Source organism: Cupressus sempervirens, chromosome 8, assembly GCF_028749045.1.
Source record: "Cupressus sempervirens isolate cs-2001-9-10 chromosome 8, ASM2874904v1, whole genome shotgun sequence".
Classification (NCBI taxonomy): domain Eukaryota; kingdom Viridiplantae; phylum Streptophyta; class Pinopsida; order Cupressales; family Cupressaceae; genus Cupressus; species Cupressus sempervirens.
Window position 1 is genome coordinate 298,386,219 of NC_143125.1, and position 23,677 is coordinate 298,409,895.

The 23,677-nt window shown below is 35.2% G+C and overlaps 1 protein-coding gene across 3 annotated transcripts in view; it reads left to right on the top strand.

The window, feature by feature from the left end:
* The window catches only part of LOC149542600 (coiled-coil protein), a 71,669-nt gene extending 61,507 nt beyond the window's left edge, over nucleotides 1-10,162 (top strand). For all 3 annotated transcript variants that reach the window (XM_089797496.1, XM_089797494.1, XM_089797495.1), the window contains 5 exons: nucleotides 6,986-7,118; nucleotides 7,292-7,471; nucleotides 7,606-7,676; nucleotides 9,367-9,454; nucleotides 9,600-10,162. In XM_089797496.1, coding sequence (XP_089653622.1) covers nucleotides 6,986-7,118; nucleotides 7,292-7,471; nucleotides 7,606-7,676; nucleotides 9,367-9,454; nucleotides 9,600-9,703 — 576 coding nt within the window. In that variant the 3' untranslated portion in view covers nucleotides 9,704-10,162. The remainder of the gene's footprint in view (nucleotides 1-6,985; nucleotides 7,119-7,291; nucleotides 7,472-7,605; nucleotides 7,677-9,366; nucleotides 9,455-9,599) is intronic.
* Nucleotides 10,163-23,677: the final 13,515 nt, after the last annotated feature.

The window sequence follows — 23,677 nt, forward strand, 5'->3', positions numbered from 1 at the left end:
TAACATGTGAAACTGGTATATTTCCATCTTTAACTCTCAGATAGCGCTTTAGAATCTGCGGAAGAGCATTATCTCTAAATTGAATTTCTGAAGCTAACAAGGCAATCCAAACAGGATTACTTCTTCTTTGCACTTGCTGCAGATTTTCTGCTTACAGAAACCACTCCAGGATTTGCGCAAAACGAAGTCATCACATACTGATAAATATATAAAATTAATAGCAAACAAAACTCCAGGAGCTCTGCTCTTAATCCGAAGTCCTGCCTGTCTCAAATAGATTGCAGAAAGATGAATACAATGGTCTCCTTGCTACCACAGGCTGGATACATCCTACAGTGTTCCTCAGATCAAACTTCTCAGTTCCACACTCTAAACCTGCTAAATCTCTGAATGAAATCGCTGCAGAATTACTGTAATCCATAAAAGTCTCAAGGACACGTACAGCTGTAGTCACCAAATGTATGTGCAGTATATTCAAATTCTTTAAAAGAGGCAGCAATGTTGGTATTAATCCCACACCCTCTAAAGCAGAACAACCTTCTGCATGAGACTGGGTAAGATTCAATGATGGCCACCTGATGTGATGACACATAAAACAGTTGTTTCATGCTAGGTATACGAATGACTTGCAGACCCAAGGATTTCAACTCCTCATCTCCAGAGTTTTCCTTTGTAGCATGACATTTGGAAGTTCAAAATTTGCAGAATTTTATAGTTCCATCAAATACTAACTTTGAATGCCTCAACATCTGATCATACTCTCCACAACAGTGGTGGCATTAATCTTTCTCTACATTCTCCTGATTATGAATTAAGATTCTAAATTTTCCAAAATTTAAGAGTTCCATCAGTGGGCGCGAAAGCACAAAAGCAGGTAGGGTATTAAAAATAATGACAAAATGGAAAAAACAAGCTTAGGAAATCTAGGCAAAGGACTAGTGATAGATTCAAGAAAAGACGAGATTACAGGTAAGGACTATGGCGTATTCCTCAAAGAAAGATAAGGGGAAGAGTAGAGAAATAATTGCAACGATAAGTGTCACATTTGAAAGCGTGGTGGGAAGTGAATGCAGAATATGGTGGGAGAATGCAGAAGAAAACCATGTGTTGAAGGAGGCATTGGCAAGGTAGAGATAGATAAAATCATTTCCATGCCGATTTTTTATTTAAAAGAATTTGTGCTTATGTTGAGAACAATGATTATTGGATATGATAAGAAAGGGCATAAATCAGTGATTCAACAAACCATTACCATTTCGTATTCTTTGAAGGAAATAAACAAGGTATTCAGGGTTCCTAACCGAGGGCAAGATCCAACAAAAACATCAACCAAAATTACAATGGAGGAAAATAAAAAATGGTTGGGATTGATTTGCAAGAGTGATCTCAGAGAACAGGAATGGAAAAGTATTCTAAGCAAGAACAACAGCAGGGGATTGAAGAAAATCTATATAGAAAATCAGGAATGGAGGTGCATCGTGGACTTAGCGAAGAGAAAACTCACTTGTGGGAGCCAAACATTTGACATGGCCATTTGGATGTTGCCATTAGTTAATGGGCTGAATATAGGAAGGGTATACAATTGGGCTGAACTTCTTTCAAAGCAATTAAGGGAGTTTTTGGAATTAAAGCATAATGTGTTTTATATGCCTCATCATGCAATAGCCATGTTCTTGGAAGTAGTTCAGACACAGGTAGCCCCCATAACACATAAGAACATTTGTACCAGCAAATAGAGTAGAACTCTACAAGCAGACCATTGCATATTGGTTCTATATGGCTACATTTGGAGTAGATAGTGAAGGGGGGAGAGCCACAAAGGCAAAAATAAGGCACCAAGTTGCACAAGAGGCTTCTATTCAAACTCAAAGTACAGAACAAAGCAAAGAGGACGGGAGCTCAGATGGAGAAGAAAGGGCAAGTAGAGAAGCATCGTCTTTGTCAGCCTCTAATGAAGGTGAATTTCAGCGAAGTCAGATCAAAGGAACACCAAGGGATGTTGCATTTCATTTGGTGCTCAGAAGTCCATTAGCCACAATTGTACCTGAGCAGGCCGAAATCCACATACCACGAGAACCATTGCTCGACCGTACGGAAGTGGAATAAAATATGAGTAGTATGGAGATACGCCATACACAAGATACTCATACAAAAGGTAAGTAGGGGGAAGGCTATATGCAGGACCACTGTACAGAACCAACTAGTGAAAGTGATTGTACGAGCAAGGATGAGGAGGACCATACGACATCAGGAGAAGACCGTACTCTTGACAAAGATAGCGATATGGTGACACCACATGAGAGTACTAGAGAGACTAGTAATGAGGTAATCCCTCAATGGGAAGCCAAAAGGATTTCATTTCTAGCAGTGATAAATTTGGTTCCACCAGAACAAATGAACCATACTAAGGTGGTAGATCTTTGGTTGCATACGAAGGCTCCAAACACTATCAGACTCAACACTCCTGAGGGAATTGAGGTGGCTCAGCCTATTGCATTGGTAGTAACATCTGTGGGGAAGAAGGGGTACAGGGGATGCCTAACAAAAATGGGAAGTAAATGGAAGGGGCTAGAACTAAAAGAGGTAGTACATGTTAAGGATAAAGTGTTAGATGAGGCAGATAGATTGCTGGAAAAGTTCAAGATGAGTGTAAAGGATGTATCCCCAAAATCACCAACCCTATTGGAGGTAGAAGAAGAAGACATGATGGAAGAAGCTCTGAGCGGGCACATGGAACCGGTAGGGACAGGTACGTGGATACCTTCATTGGAGGAAAAAGCTGAAAGCTCCTCCAAGACTTATATGACATGGAATACACCCGGAAATCATAAAGCAAGCTAAGGGGCAAAATTTGGATACCATGGGCAGAGCGCAATAGAGCCTCTTGTGAAATTTATGAAGGAAGCTTGTCATAAAGGCTGGAGCATACTCATGCAAAGTGGAGTAGGGCACGAAGAGGCAACAACGATATGGAAGGCCGGGAGTATCATAACGACATTCATAGAGAAAACACCTCTCATGTAGTCATTTGCTTAGGTGGAAGTGTTTAGGGGGACATTCCTGGAATTTCAACAAGCAAAGGAATTGACAAGAAAAATGATGGAAGAGTGGGAATTAAAGAAAGCAATCTAGGCAGAGAAGTTGGCCTCAACAAAACATGATAGGATGGAAGCCTTGCAACTATTACAAGGAGACTGAGCTAAGCAGATGGTAGCAAAACGAGATCTACGGCTTTGCAACAACGCACATCCAATTTAGGGACATCTTCCCACCCTAAATCTTGAAGTATAATTTCGTTTTGGTTAATTATTGGGTAGTCGTCTGAAAGATGACTTTTTTTTTTTTGGGGGGGGGGCATCTAGAAGACTACTTTTTTTTTTTTTTTTTTTTTGGGGGGGGGGGGGTGGAGGATAATGCAAGGCATAATAATACAATAGTGTAATTAAACATAGTAGTGAGTTTGGGTGGTTAGGTAGTGATGGGATGTGTCGGTTGGTCTCCCTAACCAATCAAGCACTATTTAAAAGCATTTGATGTAATTGTTGTTTTAGGTAATAAATAAGGAACTTGGGTATGATTATCATTGGTAATATTTTCTTATGTTGATACTAGCAGTATTGAATTCATGCTTTGATATATTGTACTATAACCATTCTACACCTGTGTTACCAAGAAGTGGCCAAGTAGGGTTTTCATGAGTCTCGGTGACAAAAAGAAGATTCATAGAATCTGCCACCTCTTGAAGCAAACTCAACAAGAACCAAAAGGAGTCATTACCATGTGCTATTTTTACATTTGTCCAACCATTGGTCAAGATGGTGCAGCCCTTCTTTCATATCTCACTCTGTTCATCAATTATGATATTCATATTAGCCACCTTTTAGGTTAAAATAGAGCCCTTTATCTCTTCATCATTAAGGGCTTTGAACTCTACCTCACAAACAATAATTACTCTCATGAGAGATGGATTCATCACCTAGATCCAATGAGTGCTAAGTGTTCCATTTATTCTCATGAGAGATGGATTCATGTTGAATCACTACTCATGAAACATGGGTCATCGAGTTTGACTCTAAATCACACAGTTAAATCCTGATATTCACATCACAATAATTACTCTACCATATTTTTCCAATAACAAGACTTGAAACAAATAAAATAAACAAAATAAGTATTATAATATTTAGAGTTTAACATTTAAATTCTACATGTACAAAAATTCAAGAGATAAAGAACTCAAATGATATACTTTAAACCAAAAACAACAATTAATGAATTATTTGGCAACATGAAATAAAATGGTACAATTAAACCAAATGTCTCTAATTGCACTACTTGCAGCATCACGTTTGGTTTTATTCCAATCCACTCTTTCAAGTGACAGATGGGAACTTGGAGTAGTGCATGTTATATTATATGAATCTATTGTTGATCCATAAATTGTAGACCCAGCACGAGCACTGTCATTACCAATTGCAGTGCCATTCAAAGATCCATGGACTGGGGAATTGAAGAAGAAGAGTCAAAAAAAATGATTGCCATCTTTTCTCTTTGCCTTTTTGGCTCTTTTGGTTGCTCAAAGATCTCTAATTGGCTTTATACTTCACATACAATTTCAGGAGATGCACTTGGGCACACTAGCATCTTAGCATGGTGTTTGTGCAAGGTGATATTTTAACTAATTAGTTTCCCCATAATTCCCTAAGGATGGCATGTTGCCAACAAGGGCCCCTTCTTACTGGGGCTGACATTTGGAAATTTATAAATATAAAGTATGATGCCATAAAAAGAACATAAATAAATCAACATTTACAATTTCTAGTTAAATTGAGATAAAAAAAGGTGAGTAAAAAGGGATAGGGTTTGTAGCTATAAAATACAAAAAAAATAACAAAATAACTAGAGTTTGCTCATGAAAAATAATTAATGATTACTAGGTTTTTTTGTTTGTTCTTATGAATCTCCAAAAAGAAAAAAAGAAAAACAACCGTAGAAGACATGAAAAAAAGAAGAAAAAGGAATCAAATTAAAAAGTTGCCTATTTAGATTTGCTTGAGATGGATGGCAGGCTACTCCAAATTAACAACGGACTCTTATAAGTGCTTGATAGGATTCTTTAGATGAAACCACGGTCACTACAAACTAATATTTCTTGCTCAATTTGTGTGCTAGTTTTCTCTTTTATGGAGACTAACTTTTTGCTCTAAGATGTTTTTCTTCTCCTCCTTGTGCTTGCAAATGGAATCAGTGTTACAGTGAAAAAGTTCATTTTGAGTCATTAAGTTACTGTTGTTTTTTAACTCTGCCAGTTGAGTCTTCTTGTAGGGACTCACTGGGTCTAGTGAGTTTATCTGGACTCATTGGCTCTGCCTCAAGACACCAAGTATGCCTCGGGAATTGCGAGTGTTTTTTGATTTTAGGTGTGTCTTTTAACTCTTTTAAATATTTCTAGACAAAAAGGTGTTTCTATCATTAAACATGAAGCATGTTAACTTGTCACCTCTTTTGGTGTGACGTTTTATAACTATGCTCAAATTTGGAGGTTCATTGAAGTTGGCTAAAGTTCCCAACATTATTAGGCATGACATGAAGTTAGAGGAAACAACAAATTAGTGGCAGATGTTTGAGTGTCATGCTGCATTTCAGAGGTGGTAAATTTGCTCTCTCTACATGCTCTCCCAGTCACCAGATGCCAATTTTTATAACAGCATCTTCTTAGTGGGTGTGTCCTGTTGGTCTAAATAAATGTTGTGCAGTATCTAGTTCTGATTAGGTTCTTGTCTATGATTTGGCCACACAAGTAAAGCATCCTTTTGGATTATTGATCAGAGAGCTACTTCTTTCCAACTGTTTTTCCGTGGGGTCTCTCATTTTCTTTGTACTTCATATTTGAGATTCATTATCTCAAGTTAACTTCATGACTAAAAACATGGCAAATGCTCAAAAGCAGGGCTCGCTTATCCTTGACGTCATGAACAATAAGCCAATCTATAAATCGAGAAATCTGGAGGTTAAATTAACATTTTAAGTCCATTATCCGTCTTATAAAGGATAAGTAAAGTGTCAACACTGAATGCGATTGTACTTATGCCATTTTAATGTATTCATGCTTTCTTCCTGGGACTTTGAATTTTAAACTGATGTATTCTTAAGTCAAATGGACCAACTACTAAATTCTTTTATAGGTATTGGTTGTGTGGTTGTCCAGCAGTAAGATGGAGTGCTTTCTTTGTAACCAAGCCATATTTTAATTCTGTTGGGTACAATTCTGACAGATCAACACGTGAGATTGAGTAAAATTCTTAAAACCTCGATGGCCCTCGGAAAGTGGTGTGAATAAAATGCCACGGAGATAAATTCCACTTCCATATTGAATAGCTGCTTTCCACTCTAAAAGATGGCATGCTAACTGTAAAATATAGCTAGATTTAACAATGCTGGTTGTGAACAAAAGACTGAGCTGCATTACCATTCAGAAGCAATTTCCTTTTTACTTCTTATACAGTTCAATATCAAAAGTGAGGATTCATCACATGGATATTTTCTATTAGGTCAACCATCTGGTTAATTACAGAAATTCTTTTTGCTCCTATTTACCCACAGTTGGAGATCTCTAATGGTTGAATTTGAAAATTATGATCAAAGTCACACTATTAAATGTATATGCACAGTGAATTGCTTTTTATTGATTTCTATGAATTCTATCCATTTGCATCATCTGGTTTCCTTCAATATGTAGTTAGAATTACTTAAGATAATATATGGATGTAGATTTATGCATTTTTACTTCAGATGGAACGTGACCCGTGAATTCAAATCCTTTGCCTTTTATATAGTGATTTCTGAGCTTTCATTTGTGTCAATTTTCTTTTCAGCTTTATTTGTTGTATATTCTTATTTTGTTTGTCTCTGGCCTTCAAGTCTAGTCAATTATTTCTATGCTGCACTGCTATTAAAATGTCCTAACAAATTGATTTGCTTGCAGGGATGGTTGGAGATAGCCAGTGCACGGTATTCAATGGGCTTATCACGCATAAGTGAAGCATTATTTAGTTTAAAACCTTGTTCTGCAAGGACATCAATATCTCTTGATTTTACAAATGGTCTTTCTGCAACATGTACTAGTTCTCAATCTAGCAGTTGTTTTTGGTTGCATTATAACTGATATACTCAAGAAATTTCATGGCATGACTGACATGTGTGAGGTTGTATTATACTATTATTTATTGCTAGATCTGACATTCATAATTCTGTCATTGCCTTATTCCATGGAAACGTGCAATGGCTGTAGATGAGAAATCTGTAGCAGAGGAAGCAGGACACATATCTACAACAAGGGAGAAATACCCAACTTGCTTCACTCTTCACAAGTGGGAGATTAAAAAGGAAGTTGAGGATGAAGTAGATGTGGGCTTTGGACAGAAGAGATCTGCATCACAATTGCGGCATCGCCCTCTTTCTCATTCTTCCGGTGACTTACTTTGAAATCTTTTAGAGGCTTGCATGGATGCCTAGATGTAATTAACCAGTCTGAAATTCTTGTTTGTAGAAGTCACTTAAGTTAATTAGGTCTAGATCATTCTCATCCCATTGTTTTTTCTGCAGATAGATCTAGTGGGGGAGCCCTAACAGATCGTTCAGGCTTGGAATCAAGTTCTAACTCAATGGTTACTGATGTAAGTTATCATGTTTGGCAATTATTCTAATATTGTTGAAATTATATTGTCTCTTCGAAATATTACACATAAACCTCCCAGGAGGTGGCAAGAGATAGATGCTTAGTATTGAGATGAAGACATACGAAATAAATTAGAGAATGGAGGTTTATTGTGGTCCTTAAATTAACTACAATAGGTAAACAAGACTGAAAATGAAAGTATCTCTAGCATGATCTAACTCAAGTAGGTAAGTTACATGGCAACAAGAATATGTTTCAAGAGAAAACGATACAGTTTTGAACAAATCACAGGTTTAATGTTTTCATATCTAACCAGCCATTATAAATATGTTGAGTCCCTGGGGATTAGTCTAGCAGTATCTTATAGGAATTCTGTAGGGCCAGTAGAGATGGATAGGATCTTCCCTTTTTATTTGAGATCAATCTATGTAGGATGGTAATGGAGAAATTTGTATTATGATGTCTACCAGAAGCTTAGATGCATAACTCATTTATTGTGAATATTGAGTAAGAAAGGTCTGCTGCTTGGTTGCATTAGACTAGGATTTACATATCTTTACAATTCTCTTAAATGTGCATGAGATTATTATACATTTTATTGAACATGGTATGGAAATCAATAGTGGTGAGTAGAGATATGGTAAGAATGAATGGCTAAACTAAATGCTTATATAAATCAAAACCTGGAAGACTCTAAAAATAGACATTTTTTCCTTTTTGATTAATTGAACCTTAAGCACCAGTTATCATCAAGCTGAAGAGAGTCAAACTGCAACAAAAGGAATGTTGAAAGAGTATGGCCAGCTGTTTAATGATTTAGCAGTCCATTTTTATTAGGATTCACGTAAATATTAGTCTGGGGAGTGGTTCATGGTCGGTTGCTATTATTGAAATTCAAAGCAGAACACGACTGTGTGAATCCCAGATTGTACAATCATCTAATGTACATTCTGAGCTTTAAAATACCCTCCACCTTCTAACTGAACAGCTCCTATACACATGTAGATTATATTCCAACAATTAATAAATGCACAATTAAAGTTTGTGCATATATTGTGGTCACACATCTTCTCTGATGTGTGAACTCGATTGTTTGAGAAAAATATACTTAAAATGCTATGTTGTTATACTTGGGAAAGAGAACTGCGATTCATACGTACAATGTTAACTCCAACTACTGACCACCCAATCTGGGCTCATGAGGAGCATTATAGATATTTCACATTATCAAAGTTGAATCATAAACTCAAACTCTAACAAGCGGAGTGTCAAAAGAGTATAGCCAACAAATCAAGGACCTGACAGGTCATTTTCTAATGATATATGTAAATTAAAATATTGATATCTAGACTGGTTGTGGTCGGTTGCAATTTTGAACATTCAAAGAAGAGCACAGAGAGGTTGGCCAACTTATGTGAGTCCTGTGCATTACATGAAGAAGAGATAGTACAATAATCTTCAACTGATTTTCTAAGTTTTCAAAACAGTCTTAAACTGATTTCACTAATCCTATGTTTATATAACATTCTTGACTGTGATAAATATCCAATCAATAAATGCACATTTATTTTAGTCAACATTTGTCTTTTCTAATGTATAAACTCAAATGTTTGAATGAAAAATGTAGTAAAGTACCATCTTAAACTTGGAAGGGGAATGTGGTTAATAATACTGTTCATTTGGTGCAGGTTCAGAAGCGAAAGTCTGAGGCTCTGTCCTTATTTGGCATGCTAGTTTCTCCACAGCTTCGATTGGCACAAGGTTCATTTGAAATAGGTTAGTAACAGAATACTTGCTTCTATGCAAGACAACCTTTTGCACTCAAGTTGTTTGTATGTAAGAAAATCATATTTCTAGTAAGAATTGATTCATCTAAAGTAAATATGTATTTTCATGAATTACATTTCCTTCTGTACTGCAGCACTTGAAACCCTTGTACAACTTGCAAATGCAAGGAGCACAATGTTATATTTTTTGGATCAAATTTTGAAGGAAAAGGAAAGCAAGTTTTGTGGAGCAGATTGAAACCTAATCATGGATTGTCTATGATAGCACTCTATAACAAGTGTAGAGATCTATGTTGCTCATTCAAAGCAAAAATGACCAAAGGATCAAATAGGCTTCTAAACTGTATTGCACAAATTTTTGTCTTAGGAAGTGAAAATTCATATGATGAAACCAAAAAGCGCACAGAACATGGTTCTTGCCTTGGGAAAGATGATGTTGCACCATCTGGCCAAACATAAATTTGTAGCTAATTTGATTTTTACAAGGTGTCATGAGCGACTGGTATCGTATTTTAGCTTTCGTAAATTGTGGATCGACTCTGACTCAAGATTAGTTGATAGAAACTTATTCATTGCATTCGAAAAGTCTCATTATGGTCATTAATTCTATAAAACAAAATAAAATTCCTTCAGATTTTGAGGGAAGTCTAGCCACTAAACAATGATTATTAATATTTTATTATTGACTTTGAGCTAATTTGATCTCTTTAGAGTTTGGAGGAACTTTTGTTTAGCATACATAACTTCAATTTGGGTAGCAGTTATTTATATATTCTTTAATCTCATTTGGCGTTGGTCACTATCAAATAAAGGCTTTTTCACCGTGAACTACAGCATTTGTGTAATCAAGTTGATTTACATTTTTGGTTGGATACTCATTAGAAAATATAATGGTGGTACTTGTTGAAGCATATTAAGTTGTCCCATACAAAGGTTCTTCATGGTTGGGAAAATTTCAATCATTTTTTTCATTGAAATTATAATGGTGACATTGGTTAAAACATTGGCAAAATTGGAAAACAAAAAAATCATCCTACAAGTTTCTACTATGCCACCGATCAAATTATGTTGGTGATTTCTATTTGTAATTTTGTTCATTGGTTTGATTGTATATTATATAATAGATACCAGTCTTTGGGTAGATGGATTGACAAGGCTCAAATATTTATTCAGTTTGGAAAGAGATTGAAATTGAATTACAAAATTTTGACATATGCAAGTTATTGTGACAATACAGTCCTCTTGTTCCAGCAAAGGATGTTTCATCTGTGTCCATTGATGTGACATGTTGAACTGGGAGATGCCTTTTTTTAAAAATATGACATTTATTAGAAAATCTAAACTGAACCATGTAAAAGGAGGAATATTAAAGAAAAATAAGGGTTTCCAATGGATATGGAGAAAGCAAACAAAGAAAAAACCTCTTACTTGTTTGCTAGCCTTAACCACAGTTCCATGGAGTTCGTGATGGGGGCTGTGGGGACCATGGGCCTATATTTGGGAATAGTGATGTGATTGTAGGGGGGTGGTGGTGGGGGAACGATGGCGGAGCAACAATTGGGGGGTGGCGCTGATATACAAATTGAGGTGAATTGAAGTACTCAAAGCAAAATCTGCAATATACCATCTCCAAGAGTGGCCCATGCAAGGCAAACAACAATTCATGAAATTTGCAATAAGTATCTAATGGCATGTGCCATAGTGAGTGATTGATCAACGACTTCCCTAATAGAGTTGGTGTTGCTGTAGATGGAGTAGCATTACTTATTCCCTTGACCTTTTGTTGATTCCTACCGTAAAGATAATCCTCATGTTAATGTATTAGGTGTGCAGTATGACAATTTTTATTTCAGCTGCATAGTTTACAATTGGTTCAATTATGCATAATTTCTGTTTTTTAATTGTAATAATTATTTTCTTTTATTCAAATCAAAGTAAGAAATTATTTACTAATAATATGCCTCATTTTTAAATTTATTTGAGGAAAAAATATATTTTTGGCGCATTGTGCTTGTTTACTGTTGATTACCCTAAAGAATACAAATATTATTTACCTGATAACAACGATTTTATGGCAAGAGATGTTATAATCCAAAGTTATAGGAGTGATGGCAAACATTTAGATTTCTATTGTAAGTAAACCATAAATAAAGGAGAGAACAATTGATATGGTTAAACTTATTTGAAGGGTATTTTAAGAATGTAAAGGACAATCTTGAGGGTTTTGAATCAGCATACAACAATAATGGCTTATACATCAGTGCTGAAAAATTTTAGTTGCATTGGAACACTTTCAAGCAAGGGATTGTTGTATCCATTTATTCATGAGTAAAAATATGATGCAATTTAACTTATAAAGTGAAAAAAGACTAAAGTTAGGCTGTGGATGTTAGATCAAACTGTACTCATTGAGTGCCTATCAATTGAAAGTTGATGGTTTCAATATTTTGCATTTGGGGTTCTCTATATTTCTGCGACATGTTGTTGAGAATGAGAACTTAATAAGTTGACACTTCTATCGATGAAGCAATAATAGTCACAAAGTATTGGAGTTGAAATCGTAATTTAAATGATGATAATCAATGTGTAGACACATAAAAAATATTCATTAAACTATCCTTTTATCGATCTCAATTACTCAGGTGAATTTATAATACTAAATTTCCATTGTGATATTCCTTCCATTAATTATAGGTCATTATATTTAATCATCTTATTATATCATTAAATAATTTATGTATCCTTTCATCATTAATTCATAAATTCATCAATGCATATGCCATTCTCCACTTATTTAACAAAAAAAAACATCTTTAAATTTAGCTTCTGACCATCTAACATTTCCGATTAACCAATTTCCATTTCCCACTCACCATTTATCCCTCCTATACCACAGATTTCCCATTATCCCACATTCATCGTAATATGGGATTCACCCTAAGGACATCTATTTAAGCAATTCCTCTTCTCATTTCAAATTCTCTAGTTCTTGCTCGCATTCTAATTTTTCTTGCATTATTCATCTTATTTTATCATTCATCTTTGGATCTTTGTTCATCATAACTTCTTGTGCACATGTTGAGAACATTCATATTAATCATGAGATCTTGATAGATATGAGGGAAACGAAAGAATAAATCCATTTGCATGCATGCGTTTTAGATTAGAAATGTTGGTTTGCATATGTGTGTATTTGCCATATATTCCATTGTTGGATGTTAGAAAGATCTAATAAGATAAGTAATTTATTTTCCTTGTCTAAATCATGGCATTCCCAACAAGACAAGGGTGGCTAAAAGAGAAACCAATTCCAAGAACTCTATGGGTTCCTAAATTCCCTGTCGAAGAAATGTGCTCTGAAGAATCACAGGGAAAAGAAAATCCAAAAGCTAGATAGATTCCTAAATCCGTAGTTGAAGAAACACAATCTAAAGAATCTCAAGGAATAGAAAAACCAACATTTATGTGGATTCCTTAAATCCCTTTTTGAAGAAATGCACTCTAAAGAATCACAAGGACAAGAAAAATAAAAAACCATATCGATTTTGAAGTCGCTCATACAAGAAATTCATACTAAAGAAAAATCAAAATTGACATTCATGTTGCTTAATCTCAAGGCTTCCTCTAATCGTCCATCTAAACATCTTCCAATCTCTTTATTCTATTTGGGGTCCTTGTGTCCCAAAGGCTACATCCTTCTCTCTGTCAAGATATCACACTCCAAAACTCACTTTTCCTCCCTTAACCATCCTTCAAGGTGTGTGCCAACATTGACCTTGTCTCCCTTTCCATCTAATCCTACACAAGTTTTCCAATACCCCACCTATAATTTGACTTATGCTATATCCTTCCATCTCCTTATCGAATCCTTTGCATAAAGACTTACCTTCTATTCTATATCCCTTTACCATAACCCTATCAACATCTTTGACCATACCTCAAATGGCCATGGTCTATTATAACGATCTTTCAAGGGGAACTATCCAAAGAACATGATGCTTAAGTTCTTCATTTCCTATCATGTGTCTATAATATTTTGGGAAAAAGTGAAAAACACCAAAAAATTAAAAAAGTAAAGAGAAATAAAATTGTCCATGTGTGAAACCACCTCAGTCGCACCTTGGGAAAGTACCATATGACAAAATTTGATAAATAAGCATCATGTTTGATCCATTAGCTTTTTACACTCTACATTAAGGTCAACTTTCATGTGTGCTATTTGTCCTGCATATTCTTTTTATATCCCTCATCCACCATCATCCTTCATTTATCTTATTTGTATCCATATTCCTTTTTCCTCCATTATTGACACGAGTGGGGGATCTTACTAAGTATCACACATCCTATCAGTTTATACTTGTTTGTATCCTTGATCCCTATCCCTTAGGCTTATTCTTTCGTCCCTCTATCATTCATTACACATCCTATCTAATCTCACTTATCATATATTTATCCTAAACCCTTGAGCTTGATCAAAACTAAGGACACTCAAATGCAAAAATGCGTTTTCAAAAACCTCTCGACATGTCCATTCCTTTGGAACACATGCCCTTCATGTTATTCATTGCCTTATGACAATGCATCTTTTATTGTATTACATTGTCCTATCCCGACCCCTAGCTTGGATAACCCTTATGAGACAATCCTTAAAAGTCACATACACTTCCTCTATCATTTTCTTATTTGTTTATTTCCCACCAATTCCCTCATCACCCTCATAACACCTTATGCCATGCTAGACATCAGGGATAAAAAAATACTTTCTTGCTTGAGAATTAGTGGTCAATTAATCATACAAATCATACAATATCTTGAAAAACTCTTTTAAAAAATTTGAAATGTCCTAGAAATTCCAAATTTTTTTAAACATCCTTTAAAAATCTAAAAAATCATTAAATGTCTTGAAAAAATCCTACAAATCCTAGAAAGCCCTAAATAACATTTTTTTAAAAACATCTAATAATATGTTGCAAAGATACTAACACTTTGACTAAGCATGCAACTTTGGACTCCTACGAAATCATGATTGAAAATGACTATGATCAAGCAACCATAATAACATCTTAAAAACCTATCAAATCAAGTACATGATTTATGATGAGAATCACTTTTGCATGAAGCAAGATGACTATTTTTTTGTTATTCTTTATTGTTTTGATTTTATTCTTTAAAGATGTCTCTTTTAGCTTTTCCAGAATGCCTCTGACTACAAATCTCATCTCTTGGATGTCATTGTCTAGAAGGGCAAGGATGTATGTGTATCATGTGAACTATATCATTCCTTGATTGCATGTCGTGCCTTCCTCCACATAATGAGTATGTTGGTTCATTTGAATTTAATACATATCTAAATGAGTTCATCTCGTCGTAATATTATGATTGGTGATGATATTAGCACTTAAAAGCACCAAAATTCTTATCACCTACATTTCCTCTTTCATTATTTGTATCTCTTTTTATCTCTTCCTTCATTAATCTTATTGTCCATCATCTTCTCATCTTCAATCATTTCTTATTGTTTCTTGTTGCATTGAGACCATTCAATCGCTTTATCCATCTAACATATGCCACTTGAATCAAATTTTAAATCAACCAACTTGCTTCTTGGATTTCATTGCCCTTCAATCAATCAATCCTTGTATCAACTTGTCTTTCCCTTGCAGTAATCTCAATTAACTTATCAACCAACATTAATATTAGAGTAATACCTACCTTTCTGTGATAAAAAAACCTCTGCTATAAAATTATTTCCTATTCCAAAATGCCCTTTTGTTGTATAAAAATATTCATATTCAAATTAACAAGACCATAAGGTTTTGAGTTGCAGAGTGGGAATGAGTGCAAATGGCTACCCTGATGATTAGGGCAATGTGCGTGGAAATGGATATAGAGATCAGCGAAGAGATTGGCAATACCCCAGGAATGTCAAAAAATGTCCAAGCAAATCTCAAGTGCCATGGGGAAATCCCCTTTTTCAACATAGGAGAAGTTTTTATAACACAACAAATGCTAGAAACAAAACAAGGAAAAACCCTAATGCAAAAGGCACATGCTTCTTTAGAAAGCACATATTGGGGACTTCTGATACTGGCTCTAGATTACCAAGAAGGGTGAGAAAAAATGCTCCAAATACTAGTCACACAGGTTTTACAGGTCTTGGTTTCAATTGTAGGGAGGGGAATACTAGTCAGTATGGTGGGAATCCGAGCTATTACATCTATCTAGTGCTCGATAATTTCAAATTCAAAAACATCGAACAAAAATTTTGGAGAAAGAAGGAGCAGGCGAGATTTACTCACAAAGATGAGATTAATACTTCAACGGTAAAGGTATGTTATGATTTGATTCCTAAAGATATTCAAAGAGGCACAACAAATTTTTTTATTAATAATCATGCATGGGAGGAATCGATCAGTAGATATAAAAATTTAGTTTTCTTTATGAAATGGTTGAGGCCGTGGCGTGCTATAACAAAAATACAGGCTTGGATTGATAGAAACTGGGGACAAAATATGACTTTGAAATTGCTCTTAAACAAGTTTTTGATGATCATATGCCCCTCAAAATTGGAAAAGGAAGACATTTTGAAGGGAGGTCCTTATATGATAGATGGGAAAGGTGTGTATATCTGTGATTGGTGCCCCAAATTCAATCCTGATTTAGAAGAGGTAAAGGATGTGATGGTATGGATAAACCTAAAAAATTTACCTTGCGAGTTTAAGGATGAGGAAATCCTAAAGAAGATAGAGGATTGTTTCTAATCTTATCATTTATATGAGGAGGTGGTAAACCTAAATCATTTTTATCAGTAAACAAGAATCTTGATTAGAATGCAAGATTGCTATAAGGTTCCAAACTTTGTTATGCTGAGCACCTCTCAAGGGGAATGAGGGTTAAGATTGGAAGTGGATTGTGCTAAAGTTGAGATCAACAAAGGTAAATTTAATCACAAAGGAAAAGGGTTAGACAAGAACTTATGTGTTGATATTGTAAAAAGCATCGAAGAACAAAGGGAAATTATCCCCCTTGGTCAGCTTCCTTTGAAGAAGAAATGAATATGAACAACTTGGATTTCAATAATTTATCTTGTATAGTTCCTGATACTATGGAAGAGTTGGATCAGAGCCTTCCAAGTTTAGAAGGTATATTAGAGGATAGAGGACAAAAACTAGATTGGATCCTATAACAAGTAATGCCTCTACCCAAAAAGGAAACATGGATGGTTTTACAGAAGGATTCAAAGACATACAAATCTATCCTATTAGAGAATCGGTAATGGCCTTGCAGATAGCTAGGGATAGTGAAGGAGATAGCTTAGTCTCAGATTCAGATTACTAATCTCATGAGGAGGATAATGGACATGATGAATGTGCAATGAAGGATCAAGTAGATATAGAGAAAACTAGAACAATCTCACAAACGCCCTCTCAAATTCAAAAACCAAATTGTAGGGAGAAGAAGAAGAGAGGTCTAAAATCAAAAAAAGTTAAACTTTCTATAGTTGGTAATGAAACATACCAATCGAAATTGCTGAGATCAGGAAGAGGATATACCTCTTCTTGGCAGAAATGAAGATCCTTTCGTGGAATGTCAGAGACTGCAATGCCTCTGACAAAAGGTGTTTGATCAAATGAGGTCTTGATCAAACCCAACAAGATTTGATTATTCTTCAAGAGACAAAGTTAAGTGGGGACAGTTTACAATCTTTTTCTAAAAAGTTTTGGATGTGGGGGAGTTTCTTTGTAGAGGCAGATGAAGCTTCTAGAGGTTTGTGTATCTTGTGGAAGGAAGTGTTGGTAAGTGTATAGATGATAGACTCTGATACAAAATGGCAGTTGATTAAAGTTCACTCTTTTCAGTCGAGGATTAGTTTTTTTGCTTTCAATGTATATGGACCATGTCATCGAACTTTAAAATCTTAGTTGCATGCATCTTTGACAGGTACGTGCAATAATGTGAGATAAAACTTGTTTTTTCTAGGAGGGGATTTCAATGCTATACTATCCCTAGAAGAAAAGCTAGGAGGCAAAGGTTTCCTCAACTAAAGCCATGTGGAATTTGCAGATTTTGTATTAGCTAATGGATTGCAGGATGTGGATTTGAACAATGGTAAATTTACATGGACAAATCATCATAAAGGTTTCACAAATATTTCCAAAAGGATAGACCAATTTCTACTTGGGGGGTCTTGGAATGAAGTGGTTATACCAAGGTGAAGTGATGCCATTAAGTGGATCTGATCACGTTCCTATATGTCTATAAGTATGGGATGATGCAAACCCAAGGAGAGCTCCCTTTCGGTTTGAAAAAATGTGGTTAAGGGAGGATGGTTTTTAGATTTAATCCAAAACTGGTGGAACTCAATGCCAAAAAGATCGGGGAACCTAGCCCTTATTTATTTCAAGAAACTTCGATTTGCGAAGGATCAATTAAACATTTGAAGCAAAGTAGTTTTCAAAAATATTTTTGATGAAAATTTTAAACTTGAAAATGAGCTGACAGATGTAAATGAATCAATTATGAAAGGTGGTATGGATGAAACCATGTACAATCAAGAAGTGAATAAAAGCAGTATAATGAGGTTTTACATAGAGAGGAATCCTTTTGACGACAAAAATCACGGGAGCTTTGGCTTAGAGAAGGGGATCGAAACACAAAGTTTTTTCACAACTTAGTCAAAGGAAGAAGAACAATAAATAAGATTTTTACTATCAAAGATAGACAAGGTAGATTTTTAGAGGAGTTTGAGTCTATAAATAAGGAAGCTATAAGTTTCTACTCAAATATGTTTGCAAAAAACACCCAGGATAGGAATGATACTGATGATTTGTTGGATGGAATTCCCCAACTAGTCAATGAGGATCAAAATGCCATGCTTATGAAATCTATTTCAGAGGGGGAGGTTAAAAATGTTGTATTCAACTTGGGAAGTGATAAATCCTCGGGGTTAGATGGTTTTCCTGCACTATTTTTTCAAAAGGTGTGGAATGTGGTTGGAAAGGACTTATGGGAAGTGGTGGAAGAATCTCAGAAAAGGGGGTTTCGTGTTTAAAGACTTTAACAATACTTTTTAAAACATTGATACCAAAAAAAGGTGCCAAGGACTCATTTGAGGATTTTCAACCAATAATCCTTTGCAATACTATTTACAAAGTTATATCCAAGATCATTGTGAATATACTAAAATTAGTTTTGCCAACCATCATTTTAGGGTAGAAGAGTGGGTTTTCTCTAGGTAGATCTATCTATGAAGGGATTATTGTTGTGCATGAAGCTATTCACTCTCTAAAATTGACTAGAGAAATGGAATGATGATTAACTTGGATATCAAGAAAGCGTATGATAATGTAAATAGAGCCTTCCTTCTTCAAGTCCAAAATCAGTTTGGTTTTTCCACTAGTTGGTGCAACTAGATTTGTTGTTGTATCTCAACACCCATGCTCTCAATTCTGATCAATGTTAGCCCACATGGTTCTTCAAAACTACCAGAGGTATTAGACAAGGGGACACTATTTCCCCTTTTCTCTTTATTATCATGGCAAAGGTATTGGGGCAATCCATAAAAAAATATAATTTGAACAAGGTTTGGAAATGTTTAACAATTGCTAGGGGAATCGACCCAGTCACACATTTGTAGTTTGTTGACGATACATTTCTTATGGGGGAAGCATCAGTACTTGAAGCTATTAACATCAAATTAGTTTTGGAGAAGTATAACAATGCTTCTAGTCAGTTCATAAACTAAATTAAATCTGAAATATTTTTCTTTAATACCCCCAACCTCACCCAAGAGCATATTAGTAGAATTTTGGGTATGAATTTGGGCGCCCTGCCTAATAAGTATCTTGGGATCCCTCTTTTCAATGGAGAAAATCAAGCCAATTTGTGGAAAGATTTGATAGATGCCCGTGTTAAAAGACTTGATAGATGGAAAAGGAAATGGTTGACTTATGCTAGTAAAATTTTACTATTACAATAAGTTATCTTGGCTATTCCAGTCTTTGCAATGAGTTGCCTAAAGATTCCCCTATTTTTTTTGAGATATATAGAATAGAGGATGAGGAGATTTGTTTGGAATGGGGCATAGGAGGAGGAGAAGATTCCCCTTATAGCATGGGAAATGATATGTAAATCAAAGAAGCAAGGAGGAGAAGGCTTTAGAAAATGGCACTTGGTAAACAAAGCACTTGGAGCCAAGTTGGTTTGGGATATGTATGCTAACCCTTCTCAGTTGTGGGTGCAGATACTACATAACAAATATCCTGATCCAAGGGAGGCCTCTAGAATACTAATGGTTAGAAATCCCCCAAAAGGTTTTGTTATTTCGAATTTTATTCTTGATTCTAGACATGTCATAATAAATCATAATTCTTGGCAAATAGGGAATGGTAGAAAGGACTCCTTTTGGGAAGACTCATGGAATGGAGAACCAATGTTTGCTAATTCAGATGAGCTCCAAGGGGTGAAACAAATTTTAGTCAGAGAATGGGGGGATAAAGTAGTTGACTACATGGAAAGAAAGGAATCCCCAGAAGGTCCTCAATGGGGATGGAAAGATTGGAGTCCCTTGGAATTATTAGAGGATCGAAATAGAGTGATTTAGAAAATATTCCAAGATATGAGTGTGGTCTTTAGGGAGAAAGATGATAAGGTTATATGATGTGCTGCAAAAGGTGGTAGATACTAAGAAAACATGGGGTATCAGTTGTTAGGTAGAGTAGAAATTATAGAAGCTTGGCCCTCAAAATTATGTTGGGATAAGGACTATTTGTAGAAGGCAGGGGATTTTTCATGGTTAGAAATACAAGGAAAAATATTAACTTTGAAAGAAGGAAGAAATATGGACTCATAGGATCAAACCGATGTATTTCATCCCTGAAGGAGGTGGAAGATGTAGATAATTTATTAGTTCAATATGAATTTGCACATATATGTTGGTAGAAATTGAGACATCATCTGAATTGGTCCATCCCATTACCAAATAAGATATGGCCGTTGTTCCAAGGTTGGACAAAAGACTTCAAGAATTCAACCTTTTGAAAATTATGGATTATTAGTCCTTCAATAGTTATATGGAAGGTGTGGAAGGAGAGAAATAGACAAAATTTTCAAGATGTTGTAGAATCTTTGGATAGAATTTGGGACATAATTTACAAAGCAATAGGTGAAACCTTGCAAGTAATCACTTTTTGGGGGCAGGCTAATAGGATTTTTTCCTCATGGGACTGCTTGATTCAAAGCAATTGGCTAGATGTTAGAATTAATTGGTATAATGATGGATATAGGAAAGTGGATAAAATAAAGAGAAGGGAGAATGTGATTTGGAAACTATTGGATGAAGGTTGGATAAAAATTAATTTTGATGGAACCTCCAAAGGGAACCAGGGATAATTTTAAGAAACCCCTCCTCAGAAAAATATGTAAAATGTTGGCGAATTCAACATTAAATATGTAGGAAAAATTTCTAATCAATGGTGATTTTCTCATTCAAGGTGAGGGAGAAATTTATTTTCCATTGGCAAAATTTTCCTTTCCGTATCAAAATTTAATAATAATTATGGCCAATTAATTTTTTTTTTTGGTATGAAAATAAAAGTAGGCAATTTTTTTTATTGGTCAAACATTTTCGTAATGTAAGAGGCAAATTATTTATTTGATATAACACAAAATATTAATATAGTTGACTAATATGTTAATTTCCAAAGAGATTATTTAATTTTTTGGTGAATTTATAGAGTCACAAGTGGTCTATGCCCCACATGCCAAGTGTACATTGTATAGTGTACTTGTAGTGTGCCAATCCATTAAGATTCAATTAATAATGTGTCCTTTTTTATTGCCAACTTGGTTGTCATCACTTTTGATGTTATCATTTTTATGGTGAAAGGAATTAATTTGGATTGTCGATGTAATATAGATCAATGGCTTCAGATCTATTTTGGGCCTAATTTTAAATGACATACCATAAAGTCTAAATGTTCCCAAAATTAGGACATGCGTCCCAAAGACCAAAATAGTTGTCTAAACGGGGGTAGTTGTAGGCACATGTCAGTAAAATCGTAGGTGATGCTCTACTTGAGGGAAAATTTATATTTTATTTTAAGGGCGAAATAACATTGTCCAATAAGAAAATATTAGGGAAAGGCTAGCAATTTTTTAAAAATAATTGTATTCTAGATGTAGATTATATTGGCAATTGGATCGGGATTTGGGATCAATTATGTGTTTAATGAGTGATTAGCCTAGAGTTTGGACCCAAATTATTTAATATCTTGGTAGTGTGGTTGACCCCATATGTAGGTTTTATTCTCCAAATTGCGATTTCCCAAAGATACGGAATAGCCAATTGGTGAAGATTCACCATTAAAAAATCACTGAAGGGAACCTAGGAGTTTCAAGAGCAGGGGTAATTGCAAGAAACGCTAATGGGGAGGTCTTAGCCATATCAACAATAAGGTTACCATATGGAATTAACAATGTAGTGGAAGTGCAGGCAACTCTCCTAGCTTTTTAATTAGGAGCCAAGTTGAGGGCGAATAATTTCCATTTGGAGGGAAACTTAGAGAGCATTGTTAATATGTTGAAAATAAGACAATCACATACCTAATATTTACAGATCCAAATAGAGGAAATTACTACATATTTGGATACGTTTACAAACTTTAAAATCAACCATACTTTTAGAGATGCGAATTTGGAAGCTGATAAATTAGCAAATTTTGCAACATCTTTATCCAACATTGGAGAAATGAGAATGGAAAACTTTAGTGATTGTCCTAGATATGAGTTATGATAGTAAGATAATGACATCCTTTTAAGATGGTAGGAGATGTGCGGACATCATGTAATTATGAGACACATTTAATGACACTTCCTAGAAGGACATGATGAGGTTTTCAGTGACATTGCTGCATGCAGGAAAATAATTAAAGGTGAGGTGAGAGATGAAGCATGTGAAGGGAAGAGTGTAGAGAAAATTAAAATGACTATATTTAACATCCACAAAGATAGAGTGGGTAAGAAAGTAAGGCTTTTCTAAAGCAAGAAGAATAGAATGAAGATGGAGGCCACATTCTTGGTTGATTTAGATAGATAGTTGAAGGCTTTCAAAGGACCTGCAGGATGGGAATGAGTGAAAGGGTTACCAAAAATCCAAATTGAGGAGATGATCTTGATAGTGATGGGGGTGATTAGTGACTAGTTTCAAGAGCGAGCAATGAAAAGGTGCACAAACCTGGATGTGATTTCAGTCTTCACTGCATGTAGTTTGGAGCTGAATAAGAGCACAAATGAAGTGGAATCTATAGCACAAGATGTATTTGTAGAAGACATGCTCGATGGGCTGGGATCAATTATGGAGTGGTCGACCCCAGGAATCAGGCAAGATTTAAGTGAGTGGTTTGTTGATGAGGACGATGCTCAATGCTTTGGATATGTACCATTTTTGTGCTGAAAAGCATGGGTTGTCAAATCCTTTATGTATAGGAAAGCCGAGGAAGCATGAAAGAGAGTGGTGAGGAAACTTAGGTGTGTAGAATAGTCAGAGCAAGCAACAAGCATTGAGCCTTGAAGAAATGTCCCTCGGTGCAGAAGAAGTAGTAGAGGTTCCCAAATGATATCAGGTGGAGACTGAGAGAGGTGGCACAGGGGTAGATGGAAATACATTTTTGTAGATGATGAATAAGGGTGGCAAGAAATGGGTAGAGCATTTTGTTGCTTGGAGCTAATGAGAAGGATAACAAAGAAAGGGAAAGGAATTCTCCAGTCAGCCAAGCAAATGAAAATGGAAACTAGGTTTGAATTTTACTAAGATAGAATTGTAGGCAGACAAAAATGTTGCATAGGAAGTGACAAAGCTCAAATTTTGATATTACATAAGAGGTTGTAGTTTGTTTCTTAAATATTTATTTCTGGGTTATTGTGAAGATTATAAAACTTTAAATAGTAAATGTCTAGAAGAAAGAAATAACATATAGATGTAAATAAGCTAAAAGGGGAGGAAAGAAATGTAAGGTTGAAGAGTAGCAGAGGTAGATGATAGATGAACTTATTCTTCTTGATGATGCAATGTACTTATGTTTTTTATTAATATTCTAAAAAAACTATTATCGATAAAAATAAATTAGGGTAATACCTCATAATCATTATATATCATTTTATCTAGCAACAATTAATCTTCCTCCCACCATATTATCTGCTTGCAACTAATCTA